At 48.5% G+C, this 25623-nt stretch overlaps 2 protein-coding genes and 1 pseudogene across 8 annotated transcripts in view; 1 reads left to right on the plus strand and 2 right to left on the minus strand.

Annotated features, from left to right (window-relative positions):
• Positions 1 to 238: 238 nt before the first annotated feature.
• Positions 239 to 19049, plus strand: TRAFD1 (TRAF-type zinc finger domain containing 1). Of its 3 annotated transcripts, none has more exons than XM_036014785.1 (12): positions 239 to 361; positions 2748 to 2816; positions 9560 to 9695; positions 9794 to 9847; positions 11462 to 11867; positions 12529 to 12735; positions 14121 to 14197; positions 15365 to 15598; positions 16537 to 16657; positions 17301 to 17637; positions 17851 to 17923; positions 18150 to 18206. In XM_036014785.1, exons 2-12 carry the CDS (start codon positions 2770 to 2772, stop codon positions 18204 to 18206), a joined length of 1749 nt encoding a protein of 582 aa, XP_035870678.1. In that variant the 5' UTR covers positions 239 to 361; positions 2748 to 2769. The 3 variants fall into 3 exon arrangements, with proteins under 3 accessions (XP_035870678.1, XP_028384591.1, XP_035870677.1); XM_028528790.2 differs by having other exon boundaries at positions 241 to 364; positions 2751 to 2816; positions 18150 to 19049; XM_036014784.1 differs by lacking the exon at positions 239 to 361 and adding an exon at positions 672 to 817 and having other exon boundaries at positions 2751 to 2816.
• Positions 7364 to 9565, minus strand: LOC118498045 (annotated as a pseudogene).
• A 2733-nt stretch (positions 19050 to 21782) lies between the features above and the next one.
• Positions 21783 to 25623, minus strand: part of HECTD4 (HECT domain E3 ubiquitin protein ligase 4) — a 154528-nt gene continuing 150687 nt past the window's right edge. For all 5 annotated transcript variants that reach the window (XM_036014941.1, XM_036014939.1, XM_036014940.1 and 2 more), the window contains exons 74-76: positions 25183 to 25378; positions 24423 to 24645; positions 21783 to 23912 (exon numbers count right to left, since the gene is read on the minus strand). In XM_036014941.1, the coding sequence (XP_035870834.1) occupies positions 23776 to 23912; positions 24423 to 24645; positions 25183 to 25378 (556 nt within the window). In that variant the 3' untranslated portion in view covers positions 21783 to 23775. The remainder of the gene's footprint in view (positions 23913 to 24422; positions 24646 to 25182; positions 25379 to 25623) is intronic.

Here is a 25623-nt window from a genome sequence, read left to right on the forward strand (position 1 = left end):
TAGTAATGTTTGTACAGTATTATTCATGCAAATATTATTAGCCTGTGTCACGGGCAGTTCCTGGGCCCAGAATAGCTCAGGTCTCGCTCCCTCATTCCAGATGTGCAGGGGCTGGGACCTCGAGGGCCACGCCCCCGCGGAGCTCAGAGGAGCCAATCGGAGCACAGAAGGCGGGGCCCTGGGAGCGACAACGCTGCTGTCCAATGGGCCGAGAGCCGGGGCCGTGTCTGGCCAATGGATGCACTGCTCCGCGACGGTCGGAAATGTTGAGGCGGCTCTGGGGCCGTTGTTCTGTGCGGTGGGCAGACTGAGGCTCCAAAGCGGTGACTTGCGAGTCCGCTCGACGTCCTTCTTCTGGTCCCGGGTAAGTGGAGCGGCGGCCCGAGTCTGAGGAGTTTCCCGCGGCCTCCAGTTCGGGAGGAGGCCGGTACCCCGAGGGCGGGGTGTGCGGGCCAGGGGGCTGGAGGCTGGGGGTCGCGGCCCCAAGGAGAAAGATGCCCGCACCGCGGCATCTCCCCAGGCCGCTGGTGGAGGCGGCATTTTCTCCTCAGGGAACCGGAGCCTCGACAGCCCCCAGCGGCGCCGCCGGCCGCCGCCCCTTCCCGGCCTTGGCCCCGGCGGCTGGGCGTCGTCCGGAGCGCTGCTGGGCCACCGCGCCCGGGGGCGGAGCTGGGCCCAAGTCTCGAGCTGCCGACTCGGGGGATAGCGGTGGCCTAGTGCGGGCTCTCGGCCCAGGGCCCCGGGTTCGAGTCCCCACTCCGACCAACTGGGCTGTGGGTGACCGTGCCCGCGGACTTCCGCGGTCTCCAAAATGGGGGCAAGGACTTCCGCCTGGGAGGGTCGTGGTCCGGATTATGAAGATTGCCCGTGGAAAGTGTTTGCGATAAACGCACACTGCGTGTTAACGACTGCTGTTTGCGAAGCCGGTGCCCTCTCCCCTCGGGATCCCGAACGCGCCGACGCGCCGTGGGCAGGGGGCAGGAGGAAATCCGTGATTCCGGGGTCCCGACCCCGAGGCGGTAGCTCCGCCCCCTAGGGCTCCCTACGTCGCAGATCTGCTGCAGGGCAGCCCCTCCGGCGTTCGCTCGCTCCCTCCTCTTGACGACCGTTGGGAATAGTGTCAGTTTTCTGCGGGAGGAGTTGGGGGCCCAGAGAGGTGGACTCAGCCAGCTGCAGAGGGGCCGAGCCGGAGTTTGACCCTCACGGGGGTCCCGGGCCCCGCACGGCAGCTAGAAAACCGGGTCCTGCCCTGGGTGTAGCCGCTGGAACACGGAACGGAGCACCTGGAGCCAGTGATCCCAGGAAAGTACGCGGGCTTCCCCCTTTTGGGAGCGTGATTGGTTTTCACGGATAGGCGCTTCCTATCCCTGGCTTACATTTCTTATCGGAGTGGAAATCTTGAGTCACGTGGCTGCCGAGTTTAGATACAGTGGAGTTTGGGATAGCCAGTGTGCTTTCTGCCCTGCGGGGTAGGTCTAACGCCTTTTTTCATTGTGCTCCTTCAGACCTCTGTTTCCTTGCTCTTACATTTCCTTTTAAGCCCATTGCCTTAATTAATGGATTTCCCCCCACTCCCATCTGCTATCTTTCTTAACTTCCTCTTTGCAGGGTGGCTCTTCAAACTTCAGGTCTCAAGTTTAAATTTCATTATCAGAAAGTTCCTCACCACCCTTTTATATCTAAACTAGATTCCCTCCACTCCCATCTCACTTTGTGTGCTATTCCATCAAAATACTCATCTTCGGGTATATATCTGTTTCTTTGAGCATTTTTTTTTCTCTTTTACCAAGTTGATCTGTTGGGCTAGACACTGTATTTCTTTAACTTGTATTTGTGACTTCAGGGCACACTGTCTAGCACACAGCATCTTAATTCACATGTTGAGTGGATAAATACGAGTTTTGCAAAAATGAGTTAGCTTGGAAACGTCAGTACCCAAAAGGGAGACAGTTTATAAGGCCATTTTTGCGTCATGGAAAGGAGTAATCTAAAGTAAATATTGGTAATAAAATTGCCAGCACCTTGCCTTCTGCATTCATACCCGGTTTAAAAATATGGGAAAACTGTACAGTGGAGAAACCTGGCAGATACCATCTTAACTAAGTGGTCAGGGTTAGTGTCATCTGTGATAATAAGCCTGTGACATCATATGCTTTCTGATATAACGCACCAGGAGGAAGACATCACTTTGCTGGTGTTCTTGCCAGTTGCACATTAATCATGAGAAAACATCAAACAAACCCGAACTGAAGGACATTCTACAAAATGACTAGCCAATACACTTAACGAGGTTAGGAAAGATGAAGAAAGACTGAAGAAATATCCCAGGCTCAAAGAAGATTAAGGAGAAATAACTAAATGCAGTATGTGAGCCTGGATTTGTTCCTGAACCAGAAAAGGGTTTTTAGTGAGAGGATTTGTAAAATTTGAACATCTGTTGGTTAACCACCAGTATTGTATTAGTGTTAGTTTCCTACATTTGATAATTTTCCTATCGTTATTTATGACTTTTTGGGTGAGTTGTATACGGGAGTTCTTTGTGCTGTTTTCTGCAAGTCAGATTATTTTAAAAGTGAAAATTAAAAAATAAAAGGGAGGTGTAAAACCCATGTGTTTGGTATTAAATAAAACGCTTTAAATACACTAGTTTTGGTGATATATACTGTGCACTAGTTTTTTTTACCTTTGTGTTTTGCTTGTAATCCTTAAAGCAGAAATGAAATTGAAAGTTCTTTCTTCTAACTTTGTAGTTTTCAGGAAGAGCTTAAGATGGCTGAATTTCTAGATGACCAGGACACTCGACTGTGTGACAACTGGTAAGAAATTAAATCTAAGGAATGTTACTGGAATGAGGACAAACTAGCTTCTGTAAAGAGCCGGTTTATTTATTGGCAGGTTAAAATGGGAGCTATGTAATATGTCCAGCAAATAAATATATGGGACTAAAACCTTTGTAACAATTTTGGATAAAATTGTCTGTTTTGGTAATTTGACAAGACGGTGAGTTTGGGTATCACGGTGTGGTGACCAGTGACAGGAGGAAGCTGGCAGTCAGGGCTCTGGTTCCTGCCTTTAATTAGTTAATGACCTTTGGCAAGTCACTGGACTGCTCTGGGCCCCAGCTTTCTCATCTGTAAATAAGGGGATTTATTTTTTGTCTTCCCAAAAAATATCATCATACATTTTTTTAAAAGATACTAAAAATGTAATAAGATACTTGGACTGGATTAATGTTTTTCAAAGTATGTTGCAAGGATTTCCCTGAGTGACTGTGGTGGCTGGTGGTCTCAGGGTTGATTAGGAGCAAGGTTTAGTGAGCTTGGCTCTACATCTCGTAGTGAGAGAGCAGTTCAGCCAGAGCAGCTGAACTGTTTTTATTATTATTATTATTATTATTTAAAGATTTATTTGTTTTTAGAGAGGGGGAGGGGAGAGGGAGAGAAGTCTTCCAGCAGCACAGATTAGTCGTCATCATTTCATGGTTCCAGACTGCGGGTGAAGACTGGGCATGGTGTTGAATGTTAAGCTGTATATTTTGGTGTTTTTAACTCACGTGAGTGACAAGAAAGAGCAGCTCTTCCTGGCTGAAATGAAACTTGGAGTGCAGCTAATCTGATTGCTGGTTGTGATTTCTCAAGAACTTGTTATTTTAGTGATTCACATACTTAAAGCTAAAGGAAGTAAAACTTTGTGTTGTGTTTAACTTACCAAATTGTGGTAGAAGGAAAGAGATGTTGAGTAAAGGAAATAGTTTGATGCAGATTGATGAAAGGTTTGAGCCAAATTACTTTTTTTAAATTTCCTATGTCTTTCTGCTCAGCCTTTTGGCAGAAGTAGGATATAATCAGAACAATTGATGGTCATAATATTTTTTCCCTGCATGGAATTAAGATTTTATTTCTTTAAAAAAAGATTTTATTACTGTGAGGGTGTCTTGCCTTATAGGGTATTTTTTTTCTACTGTGCCTGTATCATATTGTGCCATTGAAAACACTATTTTAGCTTTATTTGGGTTTTACTTATACTGTTACTGATACAGAGTGATCAGTAGTACAAATAATCACAAGCATCACTGATTTTATAAGAAAACAGCCATGTAGCTTTAGCATCGGTGAAGATACTCTTATTTTATCAGTCCAAGGATCTCAAGCCTAGAACACTACATAAATAACTATGCCAAGGGAGTTTTTTTAAAAAAAGGGTAAGTTAATGGAAAGCTAATGAAAACAAGGTTATTCAAAGTGAAAGCAATTTATTTAAAGAAACAAGCAGATTAGCATAGCAGGCTGACTAAGCCAGCACAGACCTCCCATCTAAGTGACCCTGTTTAAATTCCAGGTTTTAAAATGGAGTCTGTAGAGCCATATTCCTATGGTTCACTAAGAAAAGTTAAGGTACTCGTCCAAGTATGAGCTGCAGTTAGACTGATTGGTCCAGTCAGAGGAGTAGTTGGTTGTGACCGAGGATGTTCTTTGCACGTTATCTCTCATGGTGCCCTCTGATTGGGAGGCGAGTGTGGCTCTAGGGAACAGAAGTCTCACTTAGCTTTTTAGTGTTGCGTATATTGAAGGACTGATTTCTAGCTTGTTGTGTTGACTCTTTGGTAGGCTGCTGGGAATTTTTCTGGAACTCTTGATGCGCCTTTCATTCATTTTTATCTAAAATGAAATTTTATTTTTACCTTGCTAGTTCTTCCTTGGGACTTTTAGCAGGTTTTATTTATATATGTATGAAATTGTGTTCTCATTTATCTCACTTAAGACATTTTGATATTATCTGTAGGTCGGAAGCCGGTATATTAGTATTTTGTCTGGTTGGAATGTTGGTGGAATGACCTTGGCAGTTCAATTTAAAAAGAAAACAAAACCAGCAGGCAGGTGTTTCATGTCATTGTTGCAAATACCTTTCATCCTTTTCTTTCATCTTTCAAGGTTTCCCAAGAGGTAAAAATGTGTAATAGTAAATGTTCTGTAGTCATACCTGATAGCTGCTTTTGATTCTTCCTTGTTTACGATTATGTGGTCCTTAATTTGTTTTAATTCTAAAATTTTGGTGGCTTGTATATAGGGAATGATCTTTTTCAATATGTTATCCTGAATAGCCCTGTAACATAAAAACTAGACTTTTTTTTCTGTTAAAAGAACATTTTTGTCCAGACCATGAAAAAGAGCCCAGGATGTTGTCACCCTACGTAGTGATTACGGCTGCGAATTTTTCATGGCCTTTGTGCACAGGCGACTCGCAGTCATGACACAGCTCTGCTGCTTTACTTTGCTGGTGCACCGTGTTTCACCTCGCTGTACTGTACTGTTTAAACATCTTGAATGGTTTTCATTTTTGTATCATTTTATGACTCTAATGAAAATCTTCATAATCCCAGGAGTGCAATTACTGAGTGAAAGAGCATGTAATTTTATGGTCCTAGAAATGTATTTCTAGACTATTTTCAAGCAGTTTACATGACCACTGGCAATGCGTTTCACATCTTTAGGACGTCTTTATTAAAGGCGTACCTCACAGGGGCTGCGGGTGTGGCGCTAGACGCTGCAGTAACACGGGGTGGTCTTGGTGCTGGCGGAGCGTCTCGCCTCTGGTCCGTAAACAAGGCAGCATCTGCCAAGTGCAAGGAAGTGAGGTGTGCCTGTCGTGGGATTTACTCATTCTCATTTCGTCGAAGTAATGGGTTCCCATGATAACTGATTTATAGCGCCTTGCACTATATAAATATCCTACAGTTAAAAAAAAATAAACTGAATTAATAGAAAACCAATGGTTCCTTAGAAAGCTAGGAATTTTGGAGAAACAGCAGAAGTTAAATCTGTTAAGACATGGTGGTTTTCCTCAATCCATTTGAGTTGTCTTCCCACTCTCACTGTTGATTTTTCTTCGGTGCCACTTTTGAGCTCTGACGGGAGAGCTTCCTTGATAGTTCTGTCGCTGGGTGAAAATGAATTTGTTCGTGTCTCGGTCTTTCACATTGGGAGTCTGACCTAGCGGGAGGCACGTGAGCCATCGTGCTCTGAAACGCTGGTTGGGCCAGACACGAAGGGGAGCGCCGGGAAGGAGACACGGCTCGCAGTGCCGGACAGAGCGAGTCCCGCTTCAGAGACGGGCCAGGGGATGAGCGGTTCGTTGTGTGAGTATCTTTGGACCGTGCAGTATTTTTTTTTTCCTGAAATTTTATTATAGGTGACATTCAGATAGGCACATTATTTAAATGCAGGCTTTGTGACACTGCAAAATTGGAGTTTTCCAGTGGTCAGATCCACCTGAGTAAAAAGTTAGGCCTTTGACACTGTGTGCCTCTAGTTTGAATGTATGTATAGCCTTGTTCAATTTACTTTTATTCAATTTTATATTTAAATTGTAGTTAATAAAATATATTAGTTTCATGTATACAACATAAATGATTCAACATTTTTATACCTTACAAAGAAATCACCACAATAAGTCTAGTAATCATCTATCCCCATATATAGTTATTATATTAATGACTATATTCCATTCTTAAGTTAAAATGGTCTTACTTTCTCACTTAAGAAGATCATTTTCCTCCCTTTTTTTCCCTTAGATATAATCTCCAATTAGATCCTTTTAACCAGCAGTTTTCAAATGGTATGGCACAAGAATTTTTAAAAGATGCTACACCTGCCTATTTAGGGATCAGGGGCACTGACCCCTTTTCCCTTACCTTGTCAGATAAAAAGTGACAGCAGCCAATACAACAATAGCGATCCAGTGTGAATGAATTAAAATTATACCTACTTTTTTTGTCAGCTTGGCAAAGAATATTATATATGTTTTGGTGTGCTGCAGAATTGTAGTAGTTTTATGTGTGCCATGAGACGAAATCACTTCCATACGCTAAAAAAGAACGGGAAAAAGTGAATGAGGACGTGACTGGGGGAAGGGTGCAGGCCTTTGTTTTTGTCCAGTTCTGCAGTGGCGTTTATACCAGCCTGGCCCGGGAGCGTGATCCCGCCTGGCATCCAGCCTGCTTTGGAAAGCATGTGGGTCATAAAGGAGGCAATTTCCCCATTCCCAATGACTATCCCAAAGCTAGCATCTGCTCTTTCCAGTTTGACTTAAAAATTAAAATTGCCCTGGCTGGTGTGGCTCAGTGGATTGAGCACCAGCCTGCAAACTTGAAGGTCGCAGGTTTGATTCCCAGTCAGGGCACATGCCTGGATTGTGGGCCAAGTCCCCAACGAGCAATGTTTCTCTCCCTTTCTTTCTCCCTCTCTTCCCCTCTCTCTAAAAATAAATAAATAAATTCTTTTTAAAATTGGGAAAAATTTAATTAAAAACCATCGAATGCACTTTACATCGATGACTGCAGTACTGAAACTGACATTTTTTTGCTTATTTTTAGAGAGAGGGGAAGGGAGGGAGAAAAAGAGTGGGAGAGAAAGATGTGGGAGAGAATCATCTATCGGTTACCTCTTTCTTGCACACCCCTGACTGGGGACATGGCCAGCAACCCAGGCATGTGCCCTGGTTGGGAACCAGTGACCTTTCAATTTTCAGGCCAGCGCTCGATCCACCAAGCCATAACTGCCAGGGTGAAACTGTGATATTCTAACTATTTTTCTCAAAGAAGTTTAGTGATTTTCTTTTTCCTGGGAAACATGGAGATCCAACTATGAGTGTTAATATGGCCAGTTTAGAACACTATGGTTTAATTAATGCTAATATCTGACCAGGTGTTCACATTCCATATCTACAAATGCTGGGTTGTGAACTTGCATTACTGAATTTTAGCAAAAATTTCATGAGATAATTTAAAGGCATGCCATGTTTCTGAAGTACAAACTCATAAAACCCTACACTGGGATGACTTTTTTGTTTTAAGTGCATCTGACCTGAGAATACAGACAACTTTTCTCTCCTGAGTCCTTGAGAAAATGTTTCTGCAAGTTTTGTGTTGTCTTTCCTATGACTGGGTTGTTTCTAAGGGAGATCATCAGTTCTCTGGTTAGTTTCCCACAGTTGATAAAAATCTACCAAAAACATGATACAATTTGCAAAGGAAAAAAGTTGTTTTCAAAGGCTGCAGGGACAGGAAAAAAATAGCACTTCTTATTTGTATAAGCACAAACACTTAAAACTAGTCATACTGGAGGTAGATCCAATATAGTGTTCAAAAGTTATAAAAAACAAACAAAAGATACATATGTATTTCCATCGCTCCAGTTGTGAAATGCTAGATCTGCGTGAGAGTTGCACTGTAGCAGTTTGCTGGCTCGATTGAAGAGTTCCAAGTCTTTTTTGTGTATTTGGCCCAATAATGTCCTCATCCCAGATAAATTCAGTTCAGAAAACGGAAATTTGGGCAAAGACTCCTTATATCAAAGCACAAGGATATGCTACTAGAAATTGCTTTCCTTCCATGGCTAATGCAGAAATAAAAATTTTGGAAGCAGCAAAACTACACCATTAAATACCAGCAGTGAATGTGATTTCTATGCCATTCTGTCAAGAGAATATCACTGTAAAGCTGCATAGTAGGGTTGTGGGAAGACAGTATCCCAAGACACTTGCCGCACAAATGGACACCTGTCATGCTCATTACGTTTAATAAAACATTCCTAGACACCCCATGCACGGACCCCCTGCACAGGCGTAGCCTACTGGGTTTGCCAGGCGGTAACTCTGTGGCTCCAAAGCAGGGCACTGGTCCTGCCAGCTCAGTCTCATTCATGGTGCCGCCTTCTGCTACTTCCAGTGGATTGTAACACTGTTAGTGTTTTTTGCCAGATGTAGTCAAAGTTAATACTTAATTTTTCTAATAAAGGTAGCTCATCCTCAGAGTGGTTTCCTAGAACGGTGGGGTGTAGCTGGACTATAGGCATATATGCCTGAGCTGGCTGGAAGGTCTGCCCGTGTGTGGCTATTATGGCTGCGTCACGTCCGGAGGGACAAGTGGCTCTTGCTGGGAGTAGTCATAGCCAGCATGCTGTGGAGCCTCCACTGGCACAGGATGCTGTTATTGGTCACTGGTGCTGTGACCTCTCTGATAGAAGTGTGGTTATCAAAGCCTGACTTTGCAAATGATCAGGCACGGAGGGTGAGGCAGTAGCTCCAACAGCCTGGTTTCATTTTTGGTGGAATAAAATTGAAATGATATTAAACCAACCTCAGACTGAGAGTGAGAATAAATGGTAGGCTTTTTTTTTTTTTTTTTTTTTTTAAACAATCCTGGAGTGTACCATTGTGCTTCGGAGCATGGATGGTTTCGGAAAAGCCCAGCTCAGCTCTTTTTGGCATCTGACTTCATGTTGTTGGTTGTGATCAGCTCTGACACCTAGAAAGTGAGGCTGAGCTTTTAGAGTTGGTGCATAATACTGATAATTCAAAGAGTGTTGCACAGGAGACTCACAACCTTCAGATGTTAATTCTTGAAAAGCAGGGGTAGTAACAATCATAAGAGCTAACAGACTAGACATTCACTGAAGGGAAACAATGGGGAATGAAGATTGAACAGGACAGGTTTCCACGTGACACAACCAAACGGATCAGTCAGTAATGTCGCCTTTTTTTCTTTGATCTATTTCTATAGCAAAAAAGACATTCCTGTGTGTAACTTTACCATCCATGAGATCCACTGCCACAGGAACATTGGGATGTGCCCTGTATGCAAGGAACCATTCCCCAAATCGGACATGCAGACTCACATGGCGACAGAGCACTGTCAGGTGAGCCACCAAGGACGCCGATGTTCATTAACGTGTTATGCTTGCTCCTGTGCAAGTTGTCACAAAGCCAATTTATTGTTTCTCACTGCTTATCCTAGGTAACCTGCAAATGTAACCAGAAGTTGGAGAAGAGGCATCTAAAGAATCATGAGGTTGGTGCCCCTGCACGATAAAGGGAGCGAGTTACCCCGGGGCCAGTAGTGAGAGTGCAGAGCCACGTCAGAACGGAAAGCCGGTGCGGTTGCCCCTGTTCTCTACCAGCTCCATGCTCATGGCCTCGCAAAGCCTGTTAGAGGCTTTGACTGTTTGCTGCCAGACTTGGCTGGTGGCTGTCATGCCCCATGCTCAGGCCACAGAGCCTTTCCCTTGGGGACTGATTCTGTCATTCTCATGCTGGGGTTTGGTTGTTAGCAGCCTCACCGCGTGCTAAGCCACTCTTGGGGTTGCCAATGTGATGTGACCTTACCACCAGCCTGCCTTACATCTTGTGATTTCATTTTGACTTCTTGGTCACTTGGCCAGCATGCTGTTTACACCCAAAGAAATTCCTCAGAGAGCTTTTGGTGAGAGAGAACAGTATCATTTAGTCTCTAGTTAAGATAAAACTTTCCATTATGGAATGAGGATACACACACACACACACACACACACACACATTTTGAATGAGCATATGAATTTACTAGCTTAAAAAATCCCACCAACAACTACTTAATTGGTGGACACACAGGAATCTGTCTACACATGTAAAAATTTATGAAAGAATGCAACTTAAGGTTTGTGCTTTTCATTCTATGTCCCTAAAAATACTAATGACTTATTAACTTACAATTTTAAAAGGTAATTGATATTCAGTGAAAAATTTTAGAAAAAAATACAAAATAAGAATCGCTTGTAACCACACAGCTCAGGGATAAATGTCTCATAAATACTTTGGCAACTCTGCCTTCATTATTTTTTCTAAGGACGTGACCTATGCTTTGCGAGGTCTCACCAGGAAGGGGGTTGTGAGCGAGGCCACATCAGCAATAATAATGAGTGTTTCTCTGGGTCTAACATCTACCTGCTGCATAAACACCCTCCGATCAACTGCCTGCTCTTCTGGCTTCTCTCCCAACTGTTTCCTGGCTTCGCATGGTGATAGACCAGTCATCTTCACGTACAAAGTATTTCTTAACATCCCCACTTTGGCAGTGTAGACAGAGATTAAGGAGTTTTTAAAAATTCTCCTTTAAAAAATGTTTTTATTTACTGTGTGGTGAGTTAGTAGCACTTTTTAGGGTTGTTAAAGTACCTACTATATTATCTAGTAAGTGCCAGTAAGTATTTGCTGCTTTATTTGCTGTTCAGTAACTTAAATTAGTGACATTTTTCTAATAAAGTTTTTTAAAAAGACAGACTGGAATAGTAGTGGGAATCAGGGCTGGTGGGGTTTTGACCAGCATATCTGAATTGCTGTGCTTTTGCTATTTGCTTCCTGGGGGTCATCCGGCTGACGGGGGTTACTGTAATGTGTGCCCCAAGTGATCAGAAGTCAGGGTGGCTGGGTGAGCAGGTTCCTTCTAAGAGTTTTCTTCCCTTTGTAGAACCTGACGTCAGGGACAGCGAGAGAAGCCTTGGCTCCTAAATGCATAGGGAGACACGGCGGGCAGGGGAAGCTAGGGTTGGAAGAGAATATTGAAGTGAACACTTTCGCTCTCCTTGTGCTGTACTGAAACATGGCCTCTCCGATATTTGCATGTTAACTGCCTCATTACTCTGTGTTGCAGGAGACTGAGTGTCCTCTACGGCTTGCCCTTTGCCAGCACTGCGATTTGGAACTTTCTGTTCTCAAACTGAAGGACCATGAAGATTACTGTGGCGCCCGGACAGAGTTATGTGGCAGTTGTGGGCGTAATGTCCTCGTGAAGGATCTGAAGACTCACCCTGAAGTTTGTGGGAGAGAGGCGGTGGAGAAGAGAGATGAGGTTGTCCTGCCTCCTGCTGCCTACGACGAGCCTTGGGGTCAAGATGGAATCTGGATCGCGTCCCAACTCCTCAGACAGATTCAGTCTCTGGATCCACCTGTGAGGCTGCCCCGAAGTCCCCTGCGAGCCTTGGAATCAGACCTTTTCCATAGTAGGACTGCCGCCCAAAGGAACATGACGACCCACTTTCCAGTTCAGAATAATCTTGGTGAGTTGTGTTTGGGATTGGAAGGGTCTCACCGTTGGGGGAAATGGGAACGGGGCGTTGGGGCTGGAGAGATGTTAGTTGTAGAAGTCTGACTGTAGCTAGGTAGCACTAGGAAGAACACCTAGTTTTTCTTGTAGTTGTCAGTAACAGAATCTTTTTGCTATTGGATTACTATTGTCTATAGTTAGGATTCACGATGATGATGATTACAGTGCTATTAAACAGCTCCTATTTACTGAGCATGCCCCGTGTTCCGCAGGCATTTGCAGTGTGCTTTACATGTATTAACTCATTTAACTCTCCCAGCAGTCTTATGAGGGTAGGTTAGTGATAGAGCAGGGGTTTGAATTCAGTGGCAACCTGACTCCATGCTTTCTGTCTTTCTACTGCAATGGAGAAAATATACGTGAAATGTTTAGCACAGTGCCTGTCATGTAGGTAGCCCAATAATATTGCTTGTTAATGGGACAATCTGAATAGTAGTGGAGCCTTCCATCACGGCAGACTTAATGCTTGGAGCCCTGTGAGCACTGGGGGGCGGGGCCTCCTTTGTTCCTGCACAGATGCCTGTAAACCTTGAACATTTTGTAGGCATGGACTTAAACTACAGCATGGCAACATTTCTAACGTGTCTTGAGAACTGTTTTTCTTTTTTCCCCAGTGGAAGAACAAGAAAGACAGGAAAGAAATAGAAGACGACAGTCCCCCAAAGAGGGTGGTGAAGACAGTGCGAACTTGGACTTCATGTTGGCCCTCAGTCTGCAGAACGAAGGCCGGACCCCCAGACTGGTAGAACAGGACTTCTGGACAGCCATGTGTGGGGCAGACCCGTCCCAGGAGGGTCCCATTGATCTGGACGACATGAAGGGTAGGTGGGTTTGTCCACTAGCCTATCTCCAGTTGTTTAAAAAGTCTTACACTATACAAGTCATATGATTGAAAGCTTTTCATGAGATAAAATTTCCCTTCGTTTGTTGCTTTTTATTTTTGAAAACTATCAGAATAGTATAGCAGATGTCTATACCCCACTCATCTATATTCACCATTTTTGCTATTTTTATCTTTTTTTAAATGGATTTGGTAGGGAGAAGAGAAACACTGATTTGTTCCAGTTATGTATGCATTCACGGGTGTGCGTCCTGGGCAATCTCTTACCTCTCTTCTTTCTAGTGTGTTGTTGAGTATGTCCATTGAGGTTTTACTTGAGTAATTATACGTTTTTCATTTGTTCTATTTGGGGTCTGTTTCTTTTTTCTTCAACGTGTCTCATCATTTTCAAAATGATCTTTTATACCTTAGTTATATTGCAGTTTCTTTAACCTGTCTTTAAACTTGTTAAATATACTTACTTTTCTATTGTCTGAAAATATATCTAATTTTTTTTTTGCTATTTATTGCTTCTGCCCACTCAGTCCCAGCAGTTTGCTGTCTCCCTCCCTGTGCGTGCTCGTGTGTGTGTGTGTGCTCGTGTGTGTGCGCTTGTGTGTGTTCTGACGTGTTCCCCTGAGGGCACTTAGGGATGCTACTGACTGAGAGTTTCAACCTGGGTTTTCGGTTTGGGTTTTTAAAAATCATAAATGTGGATTTTGGATTCAAACTCATGTAAAGGCCAAACTCTAGTCACTTTGCTTTCGTAGCCTTTTCTGTCTTCTGCCCAGAGCCCAAACGTAGCCGGGCGAGTTTCCTCACCGCCCACACTGTCTGCCCTCCATTTGTCCGGCAGCCTTCCTGAGGCCGTTTTGTTCTGGCAGTCCCGGGTTTAAATTGTTCTTACAAATTTGATTTACTGCAAGTTGCTTTTACTCGGCATCTTTGACATTTTGTACTGGGAGGGTCTTTTGAGGGTATCTTCTGCCAGTAATATATAAGCCTTAGCTTCTCCATCTGTAAAATGAGGCTGATGGAGAACCTACCTCGTAAGTCTTTGCTGAGAATTGAAACAATGCACTGGATGGTGCCGTGGGGCTGTCGCACGTTTAAATGTTCGTGAGAGTAGTGGGTAAGTCACTTTCACGCCGCTCGGGGAATGGCAATCAGTACGTCTTTTTCCATAATAGCAGTTTTCGCCTGGGGTTTGTCTCTTAGTTTTCCGTGGAGGATTTACAGTGCCACAAATTGCTCCATCTCTGAAATAATCAGAGGGAGTCACAATTTTATATAAACCTCCACCGGCGGGGGGCGGGGTGTGGGTCAGAGGTGGAATCAAGGTGTTTTTGCTCATTCGGGTGTGACAGTGTGGCCTCTGCCGCCCAGGTGCAGCCGACGAGACCATGCTGCCGTGCGAGTTTTGTGAGGAGCTCTACCCGGAGCAGCTGCTGATCGACCACCAGGTGGGTGGCGACTGAGTCAGGGCGGGAGCGCACTTGGTGCTGCAGGCCGCGGGAGGTCCTGGCAAACTATTTAAACACTCCTGTTGTAGGAGTAGCAGCTGGGTGTTTGGTTTTTTGTTGTCTTTTTTACCGTGGTGTGACTGACACAGGGTCTGAGGACTCAGTGTCGGATAGAGCACTACTCACTCCAGCAGGCCGGGTCGCGCCCTCCGTACCGTGGTGAATGCTGTGCCTTGCTGCCGGCGGCCTTGATTCCCGTCTCATCTCATGCCATGTTCTGTTTACTGGAGCTGTGCTGAGGTTCTCACGGTTCCTTGGAAGGCTCCGGGGTCCTTCTCACACTTTACTTTTTCTGCCGGGAAGCTGGATGGCCTTCCCCAACACACCCAACAACGCAGACCCCTTACGTGTAGACTTGGTTCCGACACGACTTCCGAGAAACCGTCCTGAGCGAGCTCTGAAGGCTAGGTCAGAGGTCCCGCCTGTGTGCTCCCCCCCACACACTCCGTGCCCACTGGGATGGGGTCTCCTGGTGCCCTGTCACCTGCACCACTAGGCTGAGCTCCTTGAGGACGGGTTCTGGGCTTTCTAGGTTCTGAGTCTTAGTATCTGGTGTATGAAAGGTGTCATATTTTTTGAATGATTGGAAGTTCTTAGCCATTTAGGAATGATTAGAAAATAGCCTTTGAGGGTTGCATATTGGAGAGAACTACTTTCCCCCTTAACACTCTTGCTCTCTCTGATTTGGTTTGCTCTAGTCTAGCATTTCCAAAACTGTTAGCATCCCTTTGCTCTTGGTGGAGCATATATTTCCCCTCATAATTGGAATAAGACAGTATTTGAGTACATGCAGTTTTTCATTTGGGAGCAGCATAAGAAAATCCATCAACAGGATAACAAGTATTTGGGCCTGTGTTACTATACTGCTGTGGGAAGAAGCTTGAATCTTTTCAAATTAATTTAAAAAGAGTAACCACATGAACACAGTTTTAAAAAAAGCACAGGCATGTTTGGAAGTGAGTATTGTATTCCATCTGCATTCCCCTAACCCCTTCTAGTTCCTCTCTCCTCTCTCCAGTATTACGTATTACTAAAATTTTGTGACTTGTAGAAAATGTTTCAGGGATATATTTTTTCTTTAACCTCTTTTTTTTTTTTTTGAGACAGACAAGCTGTAACCCTTCCTGTGCCTTACCTTCATATAATATGGGTAGCGCTTCCTCCAGAGGGGTGGAGGAGGACCATGACGTCATCTTCCAGAAGTTTGTGCGGCAGGCTACCAATAACCAGTTAGACACTTTGATGGGCCTGGCCAATCTACCCTCTGTGGAGGACAGCATCATCATCCCTTGTGAATTCTGTGGGGTGCAGCTGGAAGAGGAGGTGCTGTTTCACCACCAGGTAGGAGTCCCCGCAGGACCCGCCCACTTCACTCCGCACTGATCCTGTGAGTGGGCCTGGGGCTTTCAGAGGCGAGGACGCCGCTTTAGCCTGCAGCACTGACCTGGCTGCTGGACACGCCCTGTTTTGCGGCTGTCTGACTTTCTCTGTTCTCTGGCAACTGAAGCCATCGTGTCGCTCGCTGAGGACCAAGGAGCAGGACTCCATTTAAGCAGGCGTCGGGGCTTACCAGAATGGTTCAGATGAGACTTCCCCGAGGTCACTGACACATTCTGCTTTTGACCAGGCAGATTCTTCTGTCGTGGAGGCATTTGGGACTGCATTTCAGGAGGCCTGGGGGTCTAGCTCTACCTTCCCTGGGGATATCTGTAAATTAAGCAGTTAGACTAGACAAGTCTGACGTCCTTTTTCAGCTTTTGCCATCTAGGGTTCCAATCTTGTAGTGGAGAATACATTTTCTGCCCAGTCTTGTTTGTTAGGAGGATCTAACACTGCAGGTGGGTTCAGGGTCATTTCTGTAGTTGGTGCCATTTGGTTGTTGCTAGACCACCGCACATTTCATTCGTATTATAAAGACTTCTGCTTTTGGGTCAAGCAGTAAATAAGTAGCTGCAGGTTGTCTCCTACGGGAAACTGAAATAAGCAACCATGCAGATACTCGGGTCAAAGTACAGGCATGCTTTTGGGGCTCTCAAGACCAGCCCTGCCTCGGTCCCTGCACAGATCACCCAGTGCTTCCGCAGTGCCCTGGGTGCGAATGGGGGCGAGGGCTGCATTCTAGATGCGTTCCCTTAGTCCCAGGCGCTTCCTCTCAGGGATCGTCCAGGTCCCCCCCAGAAAGGCGTTCATCCAGCCCACTGTTCCTTCCTTTCCCCCCACTGCTCATTCTCCTGGAAATGACTCAGTCCAGAGATACTAATTTTGGTTTTTCTTACTAGGACCAGTGTGACCAACGCCCAGCCACAGCAAACAGCCATGTGACGGAGGGGATTCCTAGACAGGATTTCCAGCCTCAAGAGACCTCAGCAGAGCTGCCCAAGAGGCGTGTCAGACACCAGGGTATTAGCCAGGGCTGAGCCAGAGCCGCAGGTCTGCTGCCGACTCGGGCCTGCTCACTGTTCTCATCTGCTGCTCTAACAAGGGGGCTGCCTGAACCCTAAGTTACCAAGCACGGTAGGGCCTCACCGGGCTAGCTGTGGGCCCACGTTAGATTGAGCCGTCTTGAGTGTAGGTTTATAGGGTAATGGCTTTGGGGACAGCCATGAGCCGTGCTTAGTAGTCAGTGGTATGTAGCTGTGAGTTTCCTTAGTGGATTATTTGGAGATAATTTTTAGACCTTACTATGACTGCCCTGGACCCCTACCTCTAACTGAAGTTTGTTTAGGGTACTCAGTCATGATCATCATCATCATCATCATTAAAGAGCCTCGTGCCTAGACAAATAAACTGCTTTTGACACCACAAAGCCAGTTAGAAATTACTTGTTCCAGGTTTGCTTGCACATCATTGTTGAATAGTTAGGAGGATGTATGTGGGGACTCGGGTGTAACTCACAGCGAGGTCAAAGGGCCCGGGCCTGTCCTGGAGACTCGGGTCTAGGCGTGAGGCAGCTGTGCTCCATCAGACTCTCCGCCTGCCTGAGTCTAGCGCTAACGGCAAGAGCCGCCTCTTCCTTCAGGCTGGTGCTCTTTTCTCTTCGCAGGAGACCTGTCTTCCGGTTACATGGATGATATTAAGCAGGAAGCCGCTCAAGTGCCCACGTACCCTCTTCCCCCCACCAGACCCATTAACAACATGGCTACTTGTACCCGACTGCCCACGTCCACGGCAGGCCCCAAGCCTGGTTCCCAGCCAAGCCCTCCTCACGTAATGAAGCTGAACAACTTGGACAGCCAGGACATCCGGGGGCGGAATCAAAACAGCCATAACGGGGACATGGCCGCTGGGCACATTCCAGTGATTCACCCCGTTCAAAATCTCTACCCGGAAAACCTCGTGTCCTCCCTCCCCCGTGGGTCTTCGGGAAGATACGGAGCAAGGTAAGAAGCAGTAGCCAGGGAGTAGAGCTTTTCAGCCGTTCAGGTGCATTATGGCCTAATTTCAAAATGTTCTTTTGCTAGCTGTGGGATTTTAGTTCATTTGTTTTGTCTGCTCAGAGCTGCTTGTGTCTGGTTCCCGCTGTTTGTCTCCTGAGTTTTCTGACTCTTGCCCAGAGGCAGCTCAGGGACTACTTCCCCGTCCTTCTCTTCCAGTGCTAGGAGTGAAGGTGGCAGGAACTCCCGCGTCTCCCCTACCGCTGCCAGCTACCGCAACAGAGCTGCAAAGGTAACGAGTGGGACCCAGCCCCGGGATGCTCGTGGCGGGGCAGGGCGGGCGTGGGGGTCTGGTGCGGCTCTTGGAGTCAGAGGTGGGCATCAGGCCGCTGTGGCCGAAAGACTGCGCATTCGGCTTTCGGGAGGAGGGCTCTCTGGAGGAGGTCGACATTTTCAGGGCCCTAAAGGTGTACTGTCTTCTCTCCTTGTCAGCTTTGTTTGCGCTCTGTTTTCCACAGGCAAAGCCCCCTAAGCAGCAGGGAGCTGGGGGTGCCGAGGAGGAAGAGGAGGAGTGACGGTGTCCGCCGAGAGCCCGACGGGGCTCCGTCTTCTCTGCGCAGCAGCAGCAGCAGCAGCGCTCGCCACGGCGCAGGCCACACTTCCTGGGCCCTGTGGGCAGGGGGGGTGTGCGGGTTTTAACTCTTTCTAGGTTATGACCGTTTTGTGTCTTTTGAGATTGTGATGTGGGAGTTTGGGGGTTGAGGGAGGGTCAGCAGGGAGGCTGTTGAGAAACGTTTCAGTTTTAGCTGCTGCCTTTTGGCCGCACAGAAATACAAGTTATGGCCTCTCAGCCCACCAGGGCTCCTCCTTCTGACACACTGTCACCCCTGCTCCTCGGTGCTTTGTGGTCCCGATGGAGGAGAGGATTCTGGGAACCCGGTACCTCCAGGGAAGTGGCTCTCTTCCCTGTGGGGGCCTACCTTTGGGAACTTTGGGTAACGGCTCCTGTGCACTGCCCTCCCCACTCTGGAATTGGGCCTCTCTGCTGTGTGGGGAGGAGCTCTGGGGGTGCTCAGCCAGTAGCGCAGTATGGTAGGAGCAGGCTTTTGGAGATGAGTAGAGCGGGAGGTGAGTGTGCATGGGGCTTTGACTTCACCTGCTTTGGCGTTTGGCATCACTGCCTTCTGTTTCTGGGGGGGAGCACGGCTCCTTTGTCTCCGGGGCCTCTGGTGGCACAGGAGAGGGACGCCCTGTCCTGCCAGGGCCGTGCTGGGCTCTGCCCTGATCGGGACTAAGGCCTAAGTAAGCTCCGTGATTTGCTCTGAAAACCAAGTATCAGAGCCCCCATCTCTCTTTTTATTTTATTATTATTGTAATTACTAACATCCTTGTAATAGAAATAAAGTTTGTACTTGGGAGTTCAGCTGAGTCTTGTGGTTCCTTCTCCAGTGTCCTCTGGAGACCTCAGGGAGGGAGAGGACGGTGAACAGGACTAGGCTTTCTCTGTGCTTCCTGGGACCCCAGCAGACCCAGCGTGAGCTCCTTCTCAGAGTGGCAGGCAGTCAAGGTGTAGTTTCTTATGTGGGACTCAGGAAACTGATGGGCCGCTGCAGCTCCACGGAGGATCTTGGGTGGGGTGGGGCTTTCTCCGACAGAGCAGGGAAAGGCAGATTCATCAAAAGCCTCAATCCTGAGAGCAGTTGAGCCTTAGCAGAACTATCCATTACCCCTTAGCACCTTGCAGTTTCCACAGGACCATCTAGCACTTTAAATTACTTTGAACTCATTTGTTTTTCTCCCAAAACCTAGTGGGGGTGGGAGAAGAGTTGACCTGGTGCTTAGGTGGGAAGGAGGGGCTCGTATGAGGCTCTGTGGCCAACTCATAGCAGAGCCAGGACTCAAATCCAGGTCTGAATTATCCTAAGAGAAAACTTGAACCAAAAAAAAAAAAAAAAAAAAATGTGCTGCGGCTTTGTCCACTTTATTGGTTGGATGGACTGTTACATACGGCAGGTAGGTCATAGTGGTTGGTGGTGCCGTGCAGGCCTTCATATCCTTTTCTGTTCCCGTGTTCTGCCGGTTACTGGGGTGGGCGAGGCTGTTGGAAATGTCTCTCATGACTGAAGATTATCTGTTCGTAATTCTGATACATAAACATGATAGTTACATTATTGCTTCATTGGCTCCTTTATTATTAAATGACCCATATTTGTAGTATTTGCTCTGAAATACAGCGATACTAATTTTCACTCCTCAGCTTTCTTCTGATTAGTGTTAGCATAGTACCTTTTCCCACCCTTTTACTTTTATGCTCTTTGTATCTAAACACATCAGGTGGGTTTCTCAAAGGCCGCAGATAGTTGGGTTTTCGTTTTCTGGGCCAATCTGACATCTGTCTTTCAGCTGAGTGTGCAGACCATTTGTATGTAATGTGTAAATGGGTGGCTTTAAAAGTTTGTTTTCTCTGTCTCGCGCTGTTTTGTTTCTTCTTTCGAGTACTTTTATGATTCCATTTTATCTCCTTTGTTGTCTTAATTAGTTATAACTATTATTTAAGTAGTAGCATTAGGGTTTACAGTGTACACCTTTATCACAGTCTGCCTTCCAGTGATACACGACTTCATGTTTGGTATCACCACATGCATTTTCTTTCCTCCCAGCCTCGGCGCTATTGTTGCACATTTATTTATGTATTTGTTACAAATCCCCAACGCATTGTTGTGACTGCTCCGTGGAATCAGCCCCTGTACGAGAGCGCGTCCGCTGTGGTCAGAGCCAGCCCGCACAGCCAGTCAGCCCGAGGGCCAGTCCCATTGCTGCTGTGCCTGCAGCACCCGACGAGGGTACATCCAACCCACACAGGGCACTCTGCCAAGGCTGGGTGACGCAGCAGGTCTCCCTGACCCACAGACACAAACGCCTGGCCAGGCTCCCTGGGAAACTGGAGGGATACGTGCAAAAAGTGACTAGACTCCTCTCGCTGCAGGTGGGCGCCAAAGTAGGTTTACAGTTTGTATTACTTATTGATTGTATTAGTTTCCATTCAAGAATAAACTGTGCACTCAACGACTGTAAACCTTGTGCCCCACCCTGTCTATACAGGAATCAACGGAAAATGGGTTAAAGACTTAAATATAAGACCCCAAACCATAAAACTCCTAAAAGAAAATGAAAGCAGTAAACTCTGACCCTGCTCTTAGTGATATTTTTTGACATTTCTCCTTAGACAAGGGAAACAAAAACGAAACAGGACTACATCGAACTAAAAGCCCTGTACAGTGAAGGAAGCCAGCAACAGGAGCAAAAGACAACCTCCTGGGGGGCAGAAGGGAACTTGCTGACGCTGTATCTGATGAGGGGTGATACCCAAAGGACGTAAGGAATTCATCTAACGTAAGAGGACGTACAAATGGTCAACAGACAAATAGACGTTCAACATCACTAGTCATCAGAGCAATGCAGATTAAAACAATGAGGTACCCTCTCACATCTGTCAGAATGGCTACCACCAAATCGGCAAATGGCGAGGATGTGGAGAAGAGGAAATCCTCATGAACCGTTGGTGAGATTGCAGATTGTTAGGGCCACCGTGGAAAACCATGTAAAGGTTCCTCAAAAAACCGTAACTACCAAATGATCCTGCAGCCCTACGTGGGTACTTACCTGAAGAAATCCAACGCACTAATTTGAAAAGCTATATGCACCCCTACATTCACTGCAGCATTACTTACAATAGCCACGGTATGGAAAAAACCTAAGTGTCAACAGGCGAACGGATAAATATGCATAAACATGGACTACTACTCAGCCATAGAAAATGAAATGTTGACATTTGTGACGACACGGATGAACCTAATGAAGAAACAAAAACTCATCCATTCAGATGGGAGGGGAGTAGGGAGGGTTGGTGCAAAAGGTGGAGGGGTCAGGACGTCAAACCGCCGGTTACAAAGACGCCACGGACGTGCGGCGCAGCATAGAGACTAGTCTGCGGCAACCGTGGCGTCAGGCGGGACCAAGGTCATTGGGGGAAATCACCCCATAAGTTACATAGATGTCTGATCACCGCTGTGCACCTGAAACTAATATTGAGTGTCAACTGTAATTGAAGAGTAAAAATTTTTAAAGAGGAGATGATCACACAACTCTTGGGGTAAATCAAAATTAGATGAAGATTATTTATTGGTGAGACTTTTCCTGTAGTGAGCTTCTTTTACACAGCAGTGGTGTAAATAGCATCAAATTGAATGGGAAGTTTGTTAAATGCAACCATAAATAATTATAATAAATATACATCAAGTAACTTTACAGCACACGTGTTTTAGGGCCAAGGTTTGGGTCTGTCCGGACCTTGCCGTGCTCTCGGAGAAGTGGCCGTGCTAGCAGCAGACGCCTCACTCATGGCTGTCACCTGGTCAAGTGCTGGGCCAACAGAGCTCCCCAAACCCCTCGTGGGGAGGTAGCTGACCGGATTCCGAGTTCATTCAGTGGAAGGATTGGAGGGAACCAAGAATTTAAAAATACAGGAGGAAGAACCACTCCTAATGAACCCAAAGGCTCTTTCATTACGCAGAAATCACATAAAAGGACCCTTGTCGGGACTGCCTCCGGCTGTGACCTCCAGGGAGGGGCTGCGGCCCCAGAGGCAGTGGCCCACCACACCCCTTCACAGCAGGGCAACGGCGGGCACTCACCTCCAGATTCTGATCCTGCGTCACCTGAGTGACGCCAGCGATGCCACCGACGGTTAATCCAGGCTTATCTTTTCCTTAGGTCGGGGGAGCTTTTCTACAATGGTCCTTAACGCAGTTCCTAAGAGCAACGGGGGAGGAGATGGGTGCGAAAGGCTCGGACCCACACATCTCCCGGCAGGCAGGGCCGCAGCGTCCTCTCACCAGCACCCACTCAGGACTTCCGGTATTCACAATATCATACAATAAATACAGTGACGGGACTCTGAGAACTGGCAAGGCCCAAAGTGACAGTCCAACAGGATGCAGATGCTGCTCGCACGAAGTACCACTGGACAAAGACCTACGGGGGCACAGGGGCACCGGGGCAGTGGGCGAGCTGCAGCAGCCCGGCCCTGGCACGCACACGGGGCGGCTCGGGGTTTGCTGGGTGGGCCCAGCCGGGGGAGCAGAAGGACCCCCCTCATGTCTCCAGCTGGACCCACAGGTCTTCGTCACTGAAGCAGACCCCAATTGAGCCGAGCACCTCAGACCGTGCTTCCTAAGCCGGGCGTGGGGCCCCTTCCTCAGCCCCTGCCTCCAAACACTGCCGCCGTGAGGAGGGGCCGTGTCTCAGCGCAGGGGGGGGGGGGACCACGCGCTCCCCCACCCAGTCGGTCTCGAGCCTGTCCCTCCAACTCCGGGTGTCCCGCGACTCCTGGAGCTGGGATGCACCCGGCCCGGCTCTGCGAACTGATGGCGGGAGCGAACCCTTCGGTCACCTGCTCCTGAGCAGCACGCGGGGAAACTCGGACCAGGGCCCCAGAGGAGACGGAGGACAGAGAAGGTTGTCTGGGCGGGAAGGGATAGGGGGACCGTGGCGGGCTTTTCCTCAGAAAAACCCAGACCATTAATGAGGCCCTAAAGCCGGGAGATTAACGAAGGAGCCTCCCGCATCTGGGGAGCTGGCCTGGCCGCGTCTAGACGGGAGAAGGCCAACAGGGGCCTCGCCCGGGGGAGCTCCAGCTCCGGGCAGCAGGGACAGGCCTGGCCACAGGCTTGTTGGTGGACGTGCTCTGCAGGAGGGACGGGGCACGGAGTGGCCGGTGGCATCTCACCTCCAGCTTCCCGTCGGGTGGTTCTGTGACGCGGAACCGCCTGGGGCTTGAGGGCGTCAGAACCCAGTGCCCAGGAGGGACAGTGTCCAGGAAGATCTGAGTCACAAACTGTCTGGGAGCTAAACTACCCTACAAACATACCATAAACAGGTAGCAAAAGAACCAACCCATCACAAAACGTACAAATACAAAGGGTTAAGTCTTCCAGGAGGTCCTGGAATGTGGACAAAAGTTCAGAAAAGCAAAATGTCGCCAACTCCTCGCGCAGGGCCTGGAGGGACGTGCCCAGTGGCGGCGGGCTCTCCAAGCCGGCAGGGCGGTGCCTGGGTGACAGCGGAGCTCCGCGCTCCCTCCCCTCAGCCACTCAGGGGGTCCTCGCGGTAGTGGATGGCACAGCGGAGCTTCTCCAGCATGACCTCCAGAGAGGAGTACTGGGGCAGCTTGATCATGAACATGCAGGTCTCCACGCGGATGTAGCGCGAGTCTGGGGAGCCTGCGGGAAAACACGGGGCAGCGTTGGAGGGCGGGGCCTGCGGCTGGGCTGGGGTCCCAGGGAGGCCTGGCTGGCCTCTCCCCTGGGGTGGGGCAGAAGGTTCTGGAAAAAAGGCAGACACAGAACTGCCGCACAGCGCAGGCACCAGATTGCTGACCTGTGAGGGCATCTAGGTGTGGACAGGTTTGTTCGACCAGCAAAGGGTTTTGTTTCCATTTTTTCATTACTGTTCTTCATTTAAAAATTAAAAGGTGAAAACACTTCTGGGTTTTTTGCTCTTAAAGGTATCAGAAGATATACCAGCACTGAGCCTGTGTCGCACTGGGGCCGGGCCGGTCTGGAAGGCCCGGGACTCCCGCCCGCCTCTCCCTCGCTCACACTTGGGCTTTACCTAGAGTCCGGGTCCCCGGTGCACTGCACCCCCCCCCCCCCCCCACGCAGGGCCCAGCTCCAGGCTGCGGGAAGGGCCCGTGTGTGCCCACCTGGGGCACGACCGGGGGAGGGTGGTACCTGCTGTGCCATCTGGAGGGGCGATCTTCATGGGGTACGGGGGCACATGGGCCGTGTCGGGGCCCCCGTCTTTGCAGGGGCAGGTGAACGGGATGCGCTCCTGGTTGCAGGCGAACTTGATGAACTTGCACAGCTCCTCCTGGGCGAACATCTCCAGTGCCCCCCAGAAGAACTCGATGTGCTGGTCCGTCTCCATCAGCCCCACCTGGTACATGGTGTGGGCCTGGGGAAGAAAGGCCCGTGGGCATGAGTGGGTCCCAGCCTCTCCCGTCAGGCCCAGCCCTGGGACAGGTGCGGCAGGGAAGTGGTGGCCGCAGGACACGGGGAGGTTCCCATGATGACAATGGCCACAGCGGTGGTGTTGTCACCGCTTGTTTGGGTGCCTGTGGCCTGGGCACTGGACCCGGCAGCAGGGCTTATAAGCGCCTGACCCCTCAGATCCCACCGGGCAGGTCCTGTCACGGTTCCACTAGAGGGGAAGTCACTTGCGTAAGGGCCGCCAGGGCCCCGCTGAGGGAGGCGGGCAGGGGCTGAGGAGTGGAGGGGTCTGGGCAAGAGGGTGGCTGAGGCGTGGGCTCTGGAAGCAGGCAACTTGGGTGCACAGTCCGACTGCCACCTGTGGGCTGTGTGACACTGGGCAAGTGACTCTCCCTTAGCTTCAGTTTACTGAGCTGTGAGAGGGGGCGAGCCCAGCTCCTCCCACACGTGAGGACAGTGCCGGACGCAGGACGGCCGAGGACAGGCCACTGCTGGCACTGACCTTGAGAAACTCGAGGTTGATGTACGGGAGGCCGCAGGTGCGCAGCTCCATCTCCAGCGGGCTGAGCGTGGTGAGCAGCTGCAGGGGGATGATGGAGCCCAGGCCCGCCCGCACCGCCGTCACACACTCGTCATTCTGCAGCTCCCGCAGCCGCAGGCTCCGGATGGCTGCCGCGTAGATGTCCTTGTTCTCCCACCTGGGGGGCCGGGGGACACAGGTGAGCGAGAAGGCCAAGGCAGTGGATAGGGCTGCTCCTCGGGGCCCAGTTACCCGGATTTCCCTGTCCTGGCAGCTCAGTGACACCCTGGGCTGCCGGCGTGTGCCCCCACCCCAGGGCTGATGTTTTCTTAACGTCCAAGTCCTTCTGCTGGACAGCGCTCCCCCTCACTTCCCCCACACTGGCAGAAACGGCCGTCCCCTGACCTCGCCCCTGGTGCTGCT

Source organism: Phyllostomus discolor, chromosome 13 (assembly GCF_004126475.2).
Source record: "Phyllostomus discolor isolate MPI-MPIP mPhyDis1 chromosome 13, mPhyDis1.pri.v3, whole genome shotgun sequence".
NCBI classification, from domain to species: Eukaryota; Metazoa; Chordata; class Mammalia; order Chiroptera; family Phyllostomidae; genus Phyllostomus; species Phyllostomus discolor.

Bases quoted from the DNA above. Each gene is read 5' to 3' on its own strand.
- TRAFD1 (XM_036014785.1), top strand. From the start codon at position 2,770: ATGGCTGAATTTCTAGATGACCAGGACACTCGACTGTGTGACAACTG. The intron at 16,658-17,300 runs GTATTAGCCAGG...TTCTCTTCGCAG, and splicing joins GAGGCGTGTCAGACACCAGG to GAGACCTGTCTTCCGGTTAC. The intron at 17,924-18,149 runs GTAACGAGTGGG...TGTTTTCCACAG, and splicing joins ACCGCAACAGAGCTGCAAAG to GCAAAGCCCCCTAAGCAGCA.